This window comes from Oncorhynchus nerka, linkage group LG20, assembly GCF_034236695.1.
Source record: "Oncorhynchus nerka isolate Pitt River linkage group LG20, Oner_Uvic_2.0, whole genome shotgun sequence".
In the NCBI taxonomy this organism is placed as follows: domain Eukaryota; kingdom Metazoa; phylum Chordata; class Actinopteri; order Salmoniformes; family Salmonidae; genus Oncorhynchus; species Oncorhynchus nerka.
This window is the reverse complement of record NC_088415.1, coordinates 23,932,675-23,950,003: the sequence shown is the minus strand read 5'-3', so window position 1 is coordinate 23,950,003 and position 17,329 is coordinate 23,932,675. Positions and strand designations below refer to the sequence as shown.

Below are 17,329 nucleotides of genomic sequence, written 5' to 3'. Positions count from 1 at the left end.
TCATCGATCCTCTATATTTCTATGTGAGTCAGTGCTAGACAATAAATTACATTTATTTATAAAAGGCACTAGAATAGCGAACGTTTTTAATCTGCTCTATTCACGTAATGTAAACGTGACAAATTTCCTTTCAACAACAATAGTTGAAATCATTCATTGAAATTCCTATCCTTCGTAAAAACTATGTAGATGCCAGCACAGTTGTGAATATGTTGTTGTTGTTCTGTGCATGTAGGAGTTACTGACGGTTCTGGTGGAGTACCCGTTCTTCGTACGTGACCGCGGCTGGTCTTCCTGCTGTCCCCAGAGAACCGCCCAGCTCTACGGCCTGTCCTGCCGCCAGCTCAGCGAGGGAGACATCTGCTTGGCCCTCACCCCCTTACACACACGCACAGTCCCCCGGGGCCACAGGACACACACCCAGGCCAGGGCCAGCACACACAGGGAGGATATGCCCCCTCCTCTCCCTCCCCCTCCTCTTCCTCATCCCTCCCCTGCTCTTGTCCCTCCTCCTCTCCCTCCTCCCCCTGTAGACCCCCCCACCCAGGAGCAGCCACGCCCACGCAAGAGGCGATGGTCAGCCCCCGACCTCCTTCCTCCCACCGGAACTACTAGGATTGACAAGACCACCAATTTACCTCACGGCTCCAAGCAGAGGAAGTGGCAGTAGAGCGCACACGCAAGCACAAATACAGCCTCCTTGTGTGAGAGCACGAGGCAGGGTTGCAGGGAAGGACATAGAACAGGCAACTTTAAAGATGTCCACACTGCTGCCCAAAGCATGAGCCCATACCCCTCTTTCCCATCTCCCAATCTCTGCTTAACACACCTCAGACAGGGGCAGCAGTCTGAGGACAAGCAGTCTTAGGGGCAGGGGTCTGAGGGGCAGCGGTCTGAGGGGCAGCGGTCTGAGGGGCAACGGTCTGAGGGGCAGCAGTCTGAGAGGCAGCGGTCTGAGGGGCAGCAGTCTGAGGGGCAGCGGTCTGAGGGGCAGCAGTCTAAGGGGCAGCAGTCTGAGGGGCAGCAGTCTGAGGGGCAGCAGTCTGAGGGGCAGCAGTCTAAGGGGCAGCAGTCTGAGGGGCAGCAGTCTGAGGGGCAGCAGTCTGAGGGGCAGCGGTCTAAGGGGCAGCGGTCTGAGGGGCAGCAGTCTGAGGGGCAGCAGTCTAAGGGGCAGCAGTCTGAGGGGCAGCGGTCTGAGGGGCAGCGGTCTGAGGGGCAGCGGTCCGAGGGGCAGCGGTCCGAGGGGCAGCGGTCCGAGGGGCAGCGGTCTGAGGGTCAGCGGTCTGAGGGGCAGCGGTCTGAGGGTCAGCGGTCTGAGGGGCAGCAGTCTGAGGGGCAGCAGTCTGAGGGGCAGCGGTCTGAGGGGCAGCGGTCTGAGGGTCAGCGGTCTGAGGGGCAGCGGTATGAGGGGCAGCGGTCTGAGGGGCAGCGGTATGAGGGGCAGCAGTCTGAGGGGCAGCAGTCTGAGGGGCAGCAGTCTGAGGGGCAGCGGTCTGAGGGGCAGCGGTCTGAGGGGCAGCAGTCTGAGGGGCAGCGGTCTGAGGGGCAGCGGTCTGAGGGGCAGCGGTCTGAGGGGCAGCAGTCTGAGGGGCAGCAGTCTAAGGGGCAGCAGTCTGAGGGGCAGCAGTCTGAGGGGCAGCAGTCTAAGGGGCAGCAGTCTGAGGGGCAGCAGCCTGAGCTCCACATTGATAGTATGAGATGTTTAGTGAGAATCAAGAACTTGAGAATCAAGCACCCTTACATACTGACAGTGTTTTCTGCAGGGTATCGATTTTCAATCAGTGTGAAAGTAAACTGTATTAAAGAAGTCTATCACAGATACTGTATATACACTGCCCTCTGTAATTATTGGGAAAGCGACAATTTTGTTGTTGTTTTGGCTCTGTACTCCAGCACTTTGTATGTGAAATGATACAATGACTATGAGGTTAAAGTGCAGACTGCCGCTTTAATTTGAGAGCATTTTAATCCATACCAGGTGAACCGTTTAGAAATTACAGTGCTTTTTGTACATAGTCCCCCCATTTTAGGGGACCAAAAGTATATATTCACTTATATGCATTAATGTTGTCAAAAGTTTAGTATTTGGTCCCATACTCCTTGCACGCATCAAGCTTGTGACTCTACAAACTTGTTGGCTGCATTAGCTGTTTTTGCCCAGTAGAAATGAATGTTAAATAATGTATTGTGTAATTTTGGAGTTACTAAGAGGAGAATGTTTCTGAACACTTCTACATTCATGTGGATGCTAACATGATTACATGTAGTCCTGTATGAATCGTGAATAATGATGAGTGACGCACAAATATCATACCCCCAAGACATGCTAACCTCTCACTATTACAATAACAGAGGAGGTTAGCATTTTATATCATACCCCCAAGACATGCTAACCTCTCACTATTACAATAACAGAGGAGTTTAGCATTTTATATCATACCCCCAAGACATGCTAACCTCTCACTATTACAATAACAGAGGAGGTTAGCATTTTATATCATACCCCCAAGACATGCTAACCTCTCACTATTACAATAACAGAGGAGGTTAGCATTTTATATCATACCCCCAAGACATGCTAACCTCTCACTATTACAATAACAGAGGAGGTTAGCATTTTATATCATACCCCCAAGACATGCTAACCTCTCACTATTACAATAACAGAGGAGGTTAGCATTTTATATCATACCCCCAAGACATGCTAACCTCTCACTATTACAATAACAGAGGAGGTTAACATTTTATTTCTATTGCTTTTTTAGTCACAAGCTTGATGTACTTATTGCTTGTTAGGAATATGGGACCAAATAATAACTTTTGACTACTTTAATACACATATAAGTGAATTTGTCCCAATACTTTTGGTCCCCTATACGTCATTTCTACAAGGTTCACCTGATATGGATGAAAATACTCTCAGATTAAAGCTGGCAGTCTGCACTTACCTCATAGTCATTGTATCATTTCACATCCAAAGTTCTGGAGTACAGAGCCCCAAAAAAATGACTTTATATTACATTACAGATGTTCTATGCTAAACCGATTTAATGAAACCTCTCTGATTGTCACTTTCGCAATGTGTTCTCAGTTTTAAATCTTCTAGCTTCTTCTGAGCCGAAGTCTGTCAGCCGGTCGGTCGGTGGATCTGGGCAGGCAAGGTGAATGAAAGTATCAGCAACACTTTGCCTTTTTACTATTCTCGTTATCGGGGGGTCATGTCAATCGCTTGTTCGCCAAGGCATTGCCCTTGTTCTTAACAATGTCTCAGCAAAGGGAAAAACACTCATGAAAACTTCGTGACAGACAGTCCCCTCCCACACAGACGGGTCTGTGTCACCTCGCCTCGAAACTAAGTGTTTTTCCATTCAAAGAAAAAAAAAGAAAAAAAAGGCTAAATAGAGGGAGAGTAATGGTGCTAATAACAGGTTTGAACATGATGCTTTGTGAACAGACATTTGACCCCTAGGTACTGTAGGGTGGCAGGTAGCCTAGCAGTTAGAGCGTTGAGCCAGGACCTGAAAGGTTCGAAAGTCGCTGGTTCGAATACCCGAGCCGTTAAGGTGAAAAATCTGTCAGTGTGCCCTTAATCCTAATTCTCTTCAGGGGCGCTGTACTACTATGGTTGACCCTGTAAAACACATTTCACTGCACCTACTTGGTGTATGTGAACATATTTATTTATTTTACTGTACTCTGTACCCCTTCTGTTCCCCTTTCTTTTCTCCATGTACTGTATGTGTTGGAGCGCAGGGAAAAATGATTGAAAGTATTTTAAAGCTCAGATACGGGTATCTTTTTCAGCACACTCTTTCACTTTAGTTTTGGAACTTTTTGTTGTTGTCCATTTGTTTGTTTTTTTCTTTGTAAATGTTATAGCTATAAAAAAATATATTTTTTAAATTGTGTGTCTGTTATATAATGTTTGCTAGAAATAATAATATTAAAAAAGCTTTATAGATTTATACTGAATGAGGTGAATTTCTTCCCATATAAGATGTTGATTTGCTTCATGTCATTGGAAAGAGAGAATATCCAATTCTCCCATATTATGGTATATCATTATAATTCCATCTTTCCTCTAGACCCCATCGTAATCAAAACATTGCCATTATGGGAGCAGTCAAGCAGGGGGTTGAAACCAAAATCCTTTTCCAATTGTTTCGTTCTGAACAGAACCATTCTTTTTTCTGAACACTTTAGATCACTTTCGTTCATGATTATTTTCCAGGTTTCAGTTCTGTTCCCTGAACCGGTTCTTACCCCTGGTGTGCACTAATACTACCAATAATTGATGTCACAGCCAACACTTTAGTTCTAACACAACAAGAGAAAAGTTTATTATTTAAATTATTTTTTTTATGATTCATTTGATCTATAATCAGGTCTATACATCTGTGACAGGTTCAAACATCACATTATGGACATGAAACCATTTATATGTTTACTAGACTGGCTGTACATACAGTGCATTCGGAAAGTATTCAGACCCCTTTACTTTTTCCAAATTTTGTTACGTTACAGCCTTATTAAAACATGTATTACATCTATTTTTCTCATCAATCCACACACGATATCCCATAATGAGAAAGCAAAAACAGTTTTTTAGAAGTTTTGGCATATTTAAATACAAACTGAAATATCACATTTACATAAGTATTCATCCCCTTCACTCAGTACTTTGTTGAAGTACCTTTGGCAGCGATTACAGCCTGGAGTCTTCTTGGGTATGAAACCACAAGCTTGGCACACCTGTATTTGGGGAGTTTCTCCCATTATTCTCTGCAGATCCTCTCAAGCTCTGTCAGGTTGGATGGGGAGCTCGCTTCCCAGCTATTTTCAAGTCTCTCCAGAGATGTTAGATTGGGTTCAAGTCCAGGCTCTGGATGGGCCACTCAAGGACATTCAGAGACTTGTCCTAAAGCCACTCCTGCATTGTCTTGGCTGTGTGCTTAGGGTAGTTATCCTGTTGGAAGGTGAACCTTCGCCCCCAATCTGAGGTCCTGAGTGCTCTGGAGCAGGTTTTCATCAAGGGATCTCTCTGTACTTTGCTCCATTCATCTTTGCCTCATCCTGACTAGTCTCCCAGGCCCTGCGCTGAAAAACCTCTCCACAGCATGATGCTGGCATCACCATTCTTCACCGTAGGGATGGTGCCAAGTTACCTCCAGACGTGATGCTTGGAATTCAGGCCAAAGAGTTCAATCTTGGTTTCATCAGACTAGAGAATCTCAAATCTCATGGTCTGAGAGTGCTTTAGCTGCCTTTGACAAACTCCAAGCAGGCTGTCATGTGCCTTTTACTGAGGAGTGACTTCCGTCGGGCCACTGTACCGTCGGACCTGATTGGTTGAGTGCAGCAGAGATGGTTGTCCTTCAGGAAGGTTCTCCCATCTCCACAGAGGACCTCTGGAGCTCTGTCAGAGTGACCATCGGGTTCTTGGTCACCTCCCTGACCAAGGCCCTTCTCCCCCGATTGCTCAATTTGGCCAGCTCGGCCAGCTTTAGGAAGAGTCTTGGTGCTTCCAAACTTCTTCCATTTAATAATGATGGAGGCCACTTTGTTCTTGGGGACCTTCAATGCTGCAGAAGGTTTTTGGTACCCTTCCCCAGATCTGTGCCTCGACACGATCCTGTCTTGGAGCTCTCTAAATTCCTTTGACCTCATGGCTTGGTTTTTGCTCTGGCATGCACTGTCAACTGTGAGATCTTATATTGACAGTTGTGTGCCTTTACAAATCATGTCCAGTCAGTTAAATTTACCACAGTTGGACTACAGTTCTACAATAAAGTTGTAGAAAAATCTCAAGGATGATCAATGGAAACAGGATTCACCTGAGTTCAATTTCAAGTCTCATAGCAAAGGGTCTGAATACTTATGTAAATAAGGTGCTTCTGTCATTATGGGGTATTGTAGATTGATGAGGGATAAAAATGATCTTTTACATTTTTGAATAACGCTGTAACGTAACAAAATGTAAAAAAAAGTCAAGGGGTCTGAATACTTTCCAAACACACTGTACATTTCTATCACAAGTTGACTATGAGGTAAATGTACGTTTTTCACATTGTACAAGATACTGTAAAAAAAAAAAAAAAGCTTAAACAACGCATTGAGAAAACATAATGACAAAAGATGTCAAACATTTACTGGCAAAATTAGGACTTTCTCTGTAGATTACAGGGCTGGAGGAATGTAACCAATCTCAAATTCATAGACAGCGCTATTGATGTGAGGACGGACCATTCATGATATCAAAATTATAGGTATAACCATGTTTTAAGGCTATACATTGTTTGTTTACATTTACTTTGTTTACAAATATTGGAGTTAAACAAGCTTATATATTTTTGAACTAACCTCATGAGACATTTATAAGTTGTATTCTTATATAATCATTTGGTATATATCCTACTTTTTTCTAGATTTTTTTAATAGATGTAGCAACTGCAGATTATCGATTTAAGAAAACTATGTGAGAAATATCTGTTCCAAGCATACTTGCTCTTACCTGTGTCGTATCATATTGTTCTCTGCTCTCTTAATGTTGAGGTATATGTTGCTTTCCACAGGGCATACTGTAAACCTACACTGACTGTGTCTTGAGCCTCCACTCACCCCTCATCATGGCTGGCTAAACTGGGACAGGAGGGGCCACCAGGGGGGACTGGTGATATTCCCCAGGAGTTACTCAGAGGGGTGTCCGCTGGGGCAGGGGGTGTGGCTGACCCTCTCCCTCTTCCCCCATGGTCTTGTGTGTGTGAAGGCGTGGTCTCCCCTCTGTCCCCATCCTCAGGCACCTATGCAGTAGGTTGACAGCAAACAGGGGCACCACCTGCACACAAAGGCACACAGACAGGAAGACATTGTCACTGACTATGACTACGAGGACCTCTGCTGGTAGCTGGAATACCTGCGTTTTACTGCTCGACTGGCAGGGAAAGACCTGGATTACTATATAAGAATATATGATTCAGCAAAGGTGCAGTTGCTGATTGTAGCACGGGAATTCCCTAATCCACAGTGACTCCTGACCCCATCCCATTAACCACCTGTGCAATGATCAGTTTCCTGGTTTTCAGTTGGCTGGCGTCAGGGAACTCCTCACCAAAGCAGAGGTCAATCTCATAGCGAGGTTTGGGTCCCGCCCCCTGGATATAGTCCTGGAGCTCTGTGGAGAGATAAGGGAAGGGATGGAGAGAGAGATAAGGAGAGGAATGGAGAGAGAGAAGGGGATGGAGAGAGAGAGAGAAGGGGAGGGATGGAGAGAGAGAAGGGGGGATGGATGGAGAGAGAGAAGGGGGTGGAGAGAGAGAGAGAAGGGGAGGGATGGAGAGAGAGAAGGGGATGGAGAGAGAGATAAGGAGAGGGATGAGAGAAAGATAAGGAGAGGAATGAGAGAGAGAAGGGGATGGAGAGAGAGAAGGGGAGGGATGGAGAGATAGAAGGGGATGGAGAGAGAGAGAGATAGAAGGGGAGGGATGGAGAGAGACAGAGAAGGGGATGGATGGAGAGAGAAAATGGGAGGGATGGAGAGAGAGATAAGGAGAGGGATGAGAGAAAGATAAGGAGAGGAATGGAGAGAGAGAAGGGGATGGAGAGAGAGAGAGAAGGGGAGGGATGGAGAGAGAGAGAAGAGGATGGATGGAGAGAGAGAAGGGGATGGAGAGAGAGAGAGAAGGGGAGGGATGGAGAGAGAGAGAGGGGGATGGATGGATGGATGGAGAGAGAGAATGGAAGGGATGGAGAGAGATAAGGAGAGGAATGGAGAGAGAGAAGGGGATGGAGAGAGAGGGGGAAGGGGAGGGATGGAGAGAGCGAAGGGGAGGGATGGAGAGAGAGATAAGGAGAGGGATGAGAGAAAGATAAGGAGAGGAATGGAGAGAGAGAAGGGGATAGAGAGAGAGAGAGAGAGAGAGAGAGAGAGAGAGAGAGAGAGAGAGAGAAGGGGAGGGATGGAGAGAGAGAGAAGGAATGGATGGAGAGAGAGATAAGGAGAGGACTGGAGAGAGAGAAGGGGGTGGAGAGAGAGAGAAGGGGAGGGATGGAGAGAGAGAGAGAAGGGGAGCGATGGAGAGAGAGATAAGGAGAGGGATGGAGAGAGAGATAAGGAGAGGGATGAGAGAAAGATAAGGAGAGGAATGGGGGAGAGAAGGGGATGAGAGAGAAAGAAGGGGAGGGTGGAGAGAGAGAAGGGGAGGGACAGGACGGGGAGAGAGATAAGGAGAGGAATGGAGAGAGAAGGAGATGGAGAGAGAGAGAGAAGGGGAGGGATGGAGAGAGAGAAGGGGAGGGATGGAGAGAGAGATAAGGAGAGGGATGAGAGAAAGATAAGGAGAGGAATGGGGAGAGAAGGGGATGAGAGAGAAAGAAAGGGAGGGTGGAGAGAGAGAAGGGGAGGGGTGGAGAGAGAGATAAGGAGAGGAACAGAGAGAGAGAAGGGGATGCAGAGAGAGAAGGGGAGGGATGGAGAGAGAAGGGGAGGGATGGAGAGAGAGAGAGGGAGGGAGAGATGGAGAGAGATAAGGATAGGAATGGAGGAACAAAAGGGAGGGATGGAGAGAGATAAGGAGAGAGATAAGGTTTAGTAAGGCCCCTACCCTTCAGAAATATAGCTGTGTCCAGCAGCTTGCAGGTCCTCTCCCTGTCCAGTTTGTTGGGCCTGTCTGTGTGTTGGGCCAGGGGGCCACTCCAGTACACCCTGCCCTGGCAGAACCTCTTGATAAACACCCCGTCTGGAGCAACCCACACCAGGACGCCCCTCTCCAGGTGGGGCAGCAGGCGGCCCATGGCCTCAGCGATGCCCGGGGGAAGATGGATGACCCCTGGAGGGGGGAAGGGGACCTGTTGGGCTGTGCAGGGTCCATAGATCCTCTCATTCCCCAGGGGCACCTGACCCTGCAGGAGGAAACAGCCGTCTGGGGTGCTGGTGGTCACATCCACTACTAGCTGGCCCTGATAGAACAGACACACCCGCACACGCAAGTCTGGACACACACACACACACAAACGCAAGCAAACACACACACACACACACACACAAACACACACACACTAATTAATCAATCAAGCATCAACCACCCAGTTCCGTTTTTCTGGGAGTGCTGTAGCAGCACCCCTACTTCCCGTGATGTGCCAGCACTACTGAGACCATCCAGGCTCTAGTTTGAATGATACTGCAGTGTATGGGTTGTCTTACCAGAGATCTGTGGTGTAGGGATGACTATGGAGAGAGGAGCAGAGCCATCCCTCTGAGGATTCCCTGTGTTGGACCAGTAGTACACATGGTCCCCTGCCAAGCCCTCTAGATGAGAGAGAACGCACACAAATATATCTGACTCAATATTGTTCAGTTATTCAGATACCAGTCACAAGTACATGGAGGATGATACTGACCTCTGGAGTTGACTCTTCCATCCCTGGCCTCTGATTCACTATTGCAGCCAAACTGAGGGAACACACATATTTACAGCAAATGATCTGACTTGTAGAACATTCAGTGCAAATGTGCAAAACTTCATTCATACGTAAATGTAAAGTTATTGCAACCATTATCCTCTAGATGGCAGAAAGTATCCACCTGCTACACAGCATCGAAGAGAAAACCTGCCGTGTTACCTGTGGATGGTGTGTGACAATGTTCCTCAGTGGAACACTGGAGCGGCTGGTCTGGATTATCACCTGACTCTCAGGCTGAGGAGATTCTGAGACAGAGGACGAATAGAGAGTAAATAATCACACGTTTAACCCATAAAGGGCTCTGAGCTCTCTATACCAGAGCTTCATGAGACTGAACATTGCAGTTACTGGTACCTGAGTCTCTGCCTGTCTCTGGCTCTGCCTGGATGTGGTAGACCTTGTAGGGCTCGGATACATCTAACTGGCTGCGCTCTGGGACTTCTTTGAAGTCTGTGCTCTTGTTGAAGGCACAGCGGAGACGAGTCTTCCAGGTGGTGGGATCTGCCTTGTCCCTCCCCTCCCGAAACTTCCCCTTATACACTGCCCACGCCTGGTAGACACACACACACACACATAAACACATGCACACACACACACAAAGAAGGATATGAGGGCCAAAAGAGAAACACAGAGTGCGTTAATGGCTGATGAACATAGAATAAGAGTAACACTTGCACTGATATGAACATGGACATCCAAATCAATGCATTAATTAGGTCTATATCAATATATTGATCATTCTATTAAATACAATTGGACTAGACACACTGCCAATCTTGTGTGAAAAAAATGTATAAAAACAATATACATTCTAACCTTGAATAGTGCTGCATCTTCGTTCAGACTATAGTCCTGTTTTGCCGCGTGTTTCCATGGGATCCTGAACATAGTTTTGTCTTCGTTCTCCCAGGTAAGTCCTGCATACTTTCCGCTGTCTATCTGCGCTATCAGCCACTCTCTCAAACGCATTTTCTTGACCAGCTCCTCCATCTTCAAAATACATATGAAACAAATAGGCTCCGAACAAAAAATCTAAAAGTTGTAGTTGTACTTGTAGACCACAAGAAGACCTAATTACATGATCCCTCTTTGCACAGACTATAACATGCTAACACAAAATGATTCATCAAAATAAATTGTTATCAAATAAAATGTCTATGTTTCAGCACAACGAATATGACCATGGAAATGTCGCCATGAAAGTAATCATCAAGCACTGTAGAAGTGCTCGGGGCGCCTTTTTAAGTGAAAATGAAAGTAAAACGTGGGCTAAAGCAAAGATTATCTATGTGAGAGTACTTTCAGTTTCCGACTGGATTTGTGGATTTCATTTAGCGCCCAGAGTGCAGGGAGGTGTGAGATTACAAAAAATAAAACCATTTTATACTAAATACATTATTAGAATAAGTCATTTTAGCTTACCTATTCTTTTGTAAAACAAGACATCTCTCTACCTTATAGGCTTACAGTCCGTTCAGTTATGATCAAATATTGCATGCCATTTATAGCATTTCGAAACAACTGTTTCAATATCTGAAGTCATCTATTATCAGTTAGCTATCAGCCTAGTTTATTTTCCTGGTGACTGAGTAGCTTAGACAATGTCTTTCCCTTCCTCGTGCGGTGGATGGAGTTTCATGCACCACAGTAATGCTCTTTCAGGATGAATAGCTAAACATCCGTTTATTTCATGAAGGGTTGTAAAAGTCCCAGGGCCACATAGGCCTACAGATCATTTCATTTCATAAATCATTAATATGATTGTAGCCCCCATCAAAAGACCTACTAAAAAGACATAAAAAGGAGAGGGAAGATATTTATCACATTATTATGAAGTTATATCCTTTATTTAACTAGGCAAGTCAGTTAAAGAACAAATTCTTATTTACAATGACGGCCTACCCCGACCAAACCCGGATGATGCTGGGCAATTGTGCGCCGCCCTATGGAACTCCCATTCACGGCCGGTTGAGATACAGTCTGGAATCAAACCAGGGTCTGTAGTGATGCCTCTAGCACTGAGATGCAGTGCCTTAGACTCCTACACCACTCAGGAGCCCTATATAGCTTGGTTGAAAGTAACTGAAAAACATTGAAATACATTTTTAGCAATTAAAGGCTGTCCCATAAGGAATTGTGCCTATCTCTCCTCCCCCAGTCTATGTGGTGAGGTACAGAGATGAGAGGAGTTGAGAGAGTTTGACAGATGAAACAAGGGGATGTCCCCTTCAATCAACACTGGAATAAATGTGTGTTGTTATTAAAGAGGACCCCCTGGGTAGTCATGTTGTTTCCTGCTCTCACCCAGGCAATGCACACTTTCTTCAAAAAATGTAGGTATGTGTGTGATTGTGTGTGTGTGTGTGTTTGTGTGTGTGTGTGTGCCTGGGTGTGCATGTGTGTGTGCGTGTGTGTGTGTGCCTGGGTGTGCGTGTATGTGTGTGTGGGTGTGTGCGCTGGTGTGTGTGTGGGTGTGCGCGTGTGGTTGTGTGCATGGGTTAGTGTGTGTGCCTGGGTGTGTGTGCGTGTGTGTGTGCATGTGTGTGTGTGCGTGGGTTTGCGCGTGTGTGTGTGCATGGGTGTGTGTGTGCGTGTGTGTGTACGTGTTTCTCTGTCTGCTATAGGTTTGGGTTCCTGTTCTTCACCACAGCAGTGACAATGAAGGTTAATTTAGCCTCTGACGCAAAGGGGGAGAAACATCTGGACAAGTCAGCACACAACATATATGTTTGGAACAGAGATGGAGTGTTCCAACAAGGTAAAGATTTGTCCTTGGCTGTCTCAGTATTCACATTCTTTTGAGATGAGAAATCACCTTTAAAGGTGCACTCACACTCGCGCACACACACACACACACACACAAACTGATTAGAATTACCTTACGCTAACGCAATCTTCCGCTGGAACAACCAACACACACACACGTATGCACGCATGCAGCCACACACACACACTCAAAAACACACACACGCACTCCTAAAAACACACACACATAGTATACTAAAATGACTCCTATTGGCTAAGATCTAACTCGCCCACGTACTGAAACCTGATAACAAATTCCATGTGAAAGTGAAAGTTAAGAGGATTGTTCTGGAAAGGCTTTCCAGCTTCTGCTTTTTTTACTACCAGCAATGAAAAAATAACAAGCAGTACTTTCAGTCAGACCAACTGGTAGAAATAGAGTCCATGTCATTGCCTGGCCTACCGAAAGTACAAGAACAAGGACCATATTATAGACAGTACCAGTCAAAAGTTTGGACACACCTACTCCTTCCAGGGTTTTTCTTTATTTTTACTATTTTCTACATTGTAGAAGAATATTGAAGACATCATAACTATGAAATTACACATATGGAATAATGTAGTAACCAAAAACATGTTAAACAAATCAAAATAGATTTTATATTTGAGATTGTTCAGAGTAGCCAACCTTTGCCTTGATGACAGCTTTGCACACTCGTAATATAGAGAGGAAGGACAGTCAATGCGGAACATTTCAAGAACTTTGACATTTTTTTCAAGTGCAGTTGCAAAATAAAGGGCTCCCTATTGGTGCAGCGGTCTAAGGCACATCTCAGTGTTTGAGGCTTCACTACAGACACCCTGTTTCAAATCCAGGCTGTTTCACAACCAGTCGTGTTTGGGAGTCCCATAGGGCGGTGTGAAATTTGCCCAGCGTCGTCTGGGTTTGGCCTGTGTAGGCTGTCATTGTAAATAAGAATTTGTTCCTAACTGACTTGGCTAGTTAAATAAAGGTTCAATTAAAAAATATATAGATATATGATGAAACTGACTCTCATGAGCACCGCCACAAGAAAGGAAGACCCAGCGTTACCTCTGCTGAAGAGGATAAGTTCATTAGAATTGCGCCTCAGATTACAGCCCAAATAAATGCTTCACAGAGGTCAAGTAACAGACACATCTCAACCTCAACTGTTCAGAGGAGACTGCATGAATCAGGTCTTCATGGTCAAAATGCTCCAATCAAACTACTACTAAAGGACACCAATAAGAAAAAGACACTTGCTTGGATCAAGAAACACAAGAAATGGACATTTGACCAGTGAAAATCTGTCCTTTGGTCTGATGAGTCCAAATTTGAGATTTTGCTTCCAACCGCTGTGTCTTTGTGAGATGCAGAGTAGGTGAATGGATGATCTCTGCATAAGTAGTTCCCACCGTGAAGCCTGGAGGAGGAGTTGTGATGGTGCTTTGCTGGTGACACTGTCAGTGATTTATTTAGAATTCAAGGCACACTTAACCAGCATGGCTAACACAGCATTCTGCAGTGATACGCCATCTTATCTGGTTTGCACTCAGTGGGACTATCCTTTGTTTTTCAAAGGAAAATGACCCAAAACACACTTCCAGGCTGTGTAAGGGCTATTTGACCAAGAAGGAGCGTGATGGAGTGCTGCATCAGATGACCTGGCCTCCACAATCACCCGACCTCAACCCAATTGAGATGGTTTGGGATGAGTTGGACCGCAAAGTGAAGGAAAAGCATCCAACAAGTGCTCAGCATATGTGGGAACTCGTTCAAGGCTGTTCAAAAAGCATTCCTCGTGAAGCTGGTTGAGAGAATGCCAAGAGTGAGCAAAGTTGTCTTCAAGGCAAAGGGTGGCTACTTTGAAGAATCTCAAATATAAAATATATTTGGATTTGTTTAACACTTTTTTTGGTTACTACATGATTATTTTCCTTGTGACTAGTTTTGATGTCTTCACTATTATTCTACAATGTAGAAAATAGTCCAAATCTGGAAAAACTCTTGAATGAGCAGGTGTGTCCAAACTTTTGACTGGTACTGCACATATACAGTTGAAGTCGGAAGTTTACATACATCTTAGCCAAATACATTTAAACTCAGTCAGTTAGGATCACCACTTTATTTTAAGAATGTGAAATAATAATAATAGTAGAGGGAATGATTTATTTCAGCTTTTATTTCTTTCATCACATTCCCAGTGGGTCAGAAGTTTTCATACACTCAATTAGTATCTGGTAGCATTGCCTTTATATTGTTTAACTTGGGTCAAATGTTTCGGGTAGCCTTCCACAAGCTTCCCATAATAAGTTGGGTGAATTTTGGCCAATTCCTCCTGACAGAGCTGACGTAACTGAGTCAGGTTTGTTGGCCTACACAGAAACAAGATCCCACAACTGAAGGTGGGAAAAAGGGCTGCCTAAGTATGATCCCCAATCAGAGACAACGATAGACAGCTGCCTCTGATTGGGAACCATACCCGGCCAACAAAGTGTGTGTGTGTGTGGGGGGGGTCGTCAAGTGTCAGTCTCTGGGGGAAGCAAATAAACAGAACTGTTCATTCTCTTCATCAGTGTGATGAGGTAACAGTGGAGCCTGTGGGGACATATAACAACGTGACACCAAGAGTAAGTCAGAGGGAGAGGTGGTGATGGGTGGGCCATAGAAATCCCTCATTCATTACTATAGGGGGTTGGTGCTTGGCTGTATTGCTGGGGGTCAGGTCTGGAGGGTTAATGAGGGCTGAAGACAGGCAGTGTTTGGGGTCAAGTTTGGGGACAGGGAGTAGGGGGGCAGTAGGGGAGTAAAGGGTGCAGAGAATTGAGGGCCACATTACCACCCTATTGACCCCTGACACCTGTGGTCTGAGGAATGGGGCTGACGTACACCAGAGCTGAAATGGAAATGGTCCATTTCATTTAGTCCGTTTCTCCAGGTTGCTACAGGTTACTAAGTGTAAATATTTTGACCTAGCGGAGGCTGACACACTGAAACACTGTCCTGTTTTCCAGCCTCTTGGTTTGAAACCCTGTTGCCCACACACATACGCTGAGTTTAGGAAGTCTGCGGGTGGCAAGGAGCACTAATCCCAGCCATCTAATAAACAGGATGCTGGTGAAGTCAGAGGGGAGAGGTGAGAGGGACGAGGCATGCGGAAAGAGAAGAGGGGGAGATGAGAGGAGAGAGGAGGGGAGGGGAGGGGAGAAAGGGGTGAAGAGTGAGAGAGGAGGGGAGGGGAGATGAGAAGTGGTAGAGGAGAGAGGAAAGAGAAGAGAGGAGAGAGGTGCAGGCCCAACTCCAGGATAACATTTTAAATCCATCCTGGGGCACAACTAGTATTGCTTTAGAGCCCTAATAAAACAAGGTAGTTTGGTCCTACCACTATTCACAAATGTATCTGATATGTAGCCATACACATTAACAACTGTTGTTTTATCGAATAACACAAAAAAGATATGCACCTCAATACCACATACAAGTTTATCTGAAATGCAGCCTTATCTGCCGTAGGCCTACACATTTGCACCTACTGTACCAACAAGCACAGATTAGCTCGGCAGAATGAGCACCACAGAATCAAAGATTCTTCATAGCTTAAATTTCAGTAATTACAACTATAGGCTACATTCCTGTCAAATATGTGACACTACACAACGAGTGTAACCAAGACCGTTTCTTACAGGTTTGAAATATTTGATGTTGGGGAGAGTTTCACACACACACACACACACACACACACACACACACACACACACACACTATAGCAAGAGAGCAGGGAGGGGGTGTTTTCATAGTATTGACATCACATTTACATTAGCCTATCACACAACTAATGTGTAATGCAAATGAATGATACAGAGTGAATGTTTCTACTTCTTTTAGTAGGCTACACACGGTATTGGTCCTACTACTGCGACAAAATGTACTCAAATGTAGGCCTATCTGAAATGCATCCATATACAGAACAACTGTCATTTAAAAAACAAGAAAGCATATTGAGGAGAAGCCCCATGAAGACTGGACCATGGACAGAAGGCTACCGCCAGTCAGCGCAATGAAAGGATAACGTTAGATGCACTGCCATTTTCAGCACCACCGGAGTGGACAGCCAGGACAACGCGAGCACTGCCCTAGGGCTCACAACCATTAGGCTACATTGGTCATTGTCCATATACCCATTGTCCATATATATCTATCAAGAGCAATAAGACCGACAAAAGGAAGAAGCCTAATGGCATTAAGATTCATAGATACATCTAAAAGATGCATTGAAGGAAAATGGCCTAAACTATACATTCAAAAATGAGCCAAACAACCAGTAGGTTTACATGAGGGAAAACCAATGACTAAATAATTCTGGAACAGTGGCCAGGGCCATAAAGGTTGTAGGTAACCATTTAGAGGAGTTGCAGCCTCCTCCATGCGTGTTGAACATCATGAGAAGTTTCTGATTCCAAAATGTACTTTTCAGGTCCCTCTCAAATGCCATCTGTACAAGCTGGGCTTTTCGTTAATGTAACATACTCTGTGTTCACTGAATAGGTTCTTCAGGTATTTTTCTCTCGCACTTTGCCCCAAAAATGTTAATCATGTTTCAGTGCCAACAGCACAGTCGTCATTGCTGACAAAGACCCGCCGTGACTTTGAAGAACACTGATGAGGTCCATTTGTTTCTGCTGGCTGTGGTTGCGATATTATTTTGCAAGAATGTGCGAGCCACAATAAACTCTGCTTCCCCTGGTTCAGTTTGTCAGGTGCTAGTGGCTGGGGTTACGGAGGTGCAGGTGCTAGTGGCTGGGGTAACGGAGGTGCAGGTGCTAGTGGCTGGGGTAACGGAGGTGCAGGTGCTAGTGGCTGGGGTAACGGAGGTGCAGGTGCTAGTGGCTGGGGAAACGGAGGTGCAGGTGCTAGTGGCTGGGGTAACGGAGGTGCAGGTGCTAGTGACTGGGGTAACGGAGGTGCAGGTGCTAGTGACTGGGGTAACGGAGGTGCAGGTGCTAGTGGCTGGGGTAACGGAGGTGCAGGTGCTAGTGGCTGGGGTAACGGAGGTGCAGGTGCTAGTGGCTGGGGTAACGGAGGTGCAGGTGCTAGTGTCTGGGG

At 45.6% G+C, this 17,329-nt stretch overlaps 1 protein-coding gene and 1 pseudogene across 1 annotated transcript; one reads left to right on the top strand and one right to left on the bottom strand.

Moving 5' to 3' along the window:
- Nucleotides 1-926, top strand: part of LOC115102107 (ataxin-1-like) — a 50,964-nt pseudogene extending 50,038 nt beyond the window's left edge.
- A 3,384-nt stretch (nucleotides 927-4,310) lies between these two features.
- Nucleotides 4,311-10,792, bottom strand: LOC115102106 (interferon regulatory factor 4-like). The gene is made up of 8 exons (XM_029621692.2): nucleotides 10,276-10,792; nucleotides 9,814-10,009; nucleotides 9,619-9,704; nucleotides 9,397-9,448; nucleotides 9,200-9,304; nucleotides 8,601-8,987; nucleotides 7,053-7,171; nucleotides 4,311-6,835 (listed from the first exon to the last, which is right to left on the bottom strand). Exons 1-8 carry the CDS (start codon nucleotides 10,447-10,449, stop codon nucleotides 6,692-6,694), a joined length of 1,263 nt encoding a protein of 420 aa, XP_029477552.1. The 5' UTR covers nucleotides 10,450-10,792; the 3' UTR covers nucleotides 4,311-6,691.
- Nucleotides 10,793-17,329: the final 6,537 nt, after the last annotated feature.

Bases quoted from the DNA above. Each gene is read 5' to 3' on its own strand.
- LOC115102106 (XM_029621692.2), bottom strand. From the start codon at position 10,449: ATGGAGGAGCTGGTCAAGAAAATGCGTTTGAGAGAGTGGCTGATAGCG. The intron at 9,305-9,396 runs GTCAGTATCATC...TCTCTCATCTAG, and splicing joins TGGAAGAGTCAACTCCAGAG to AGGGCTTGGCAGGGGACCAT. The intron at 7,172-8,600 runs GTAGGGGCCTTA...ATCTCTCCACAG, and splicing joins CACAGCTATATTTCTGAAGG to AGCTCCAGGACTATATCCAG.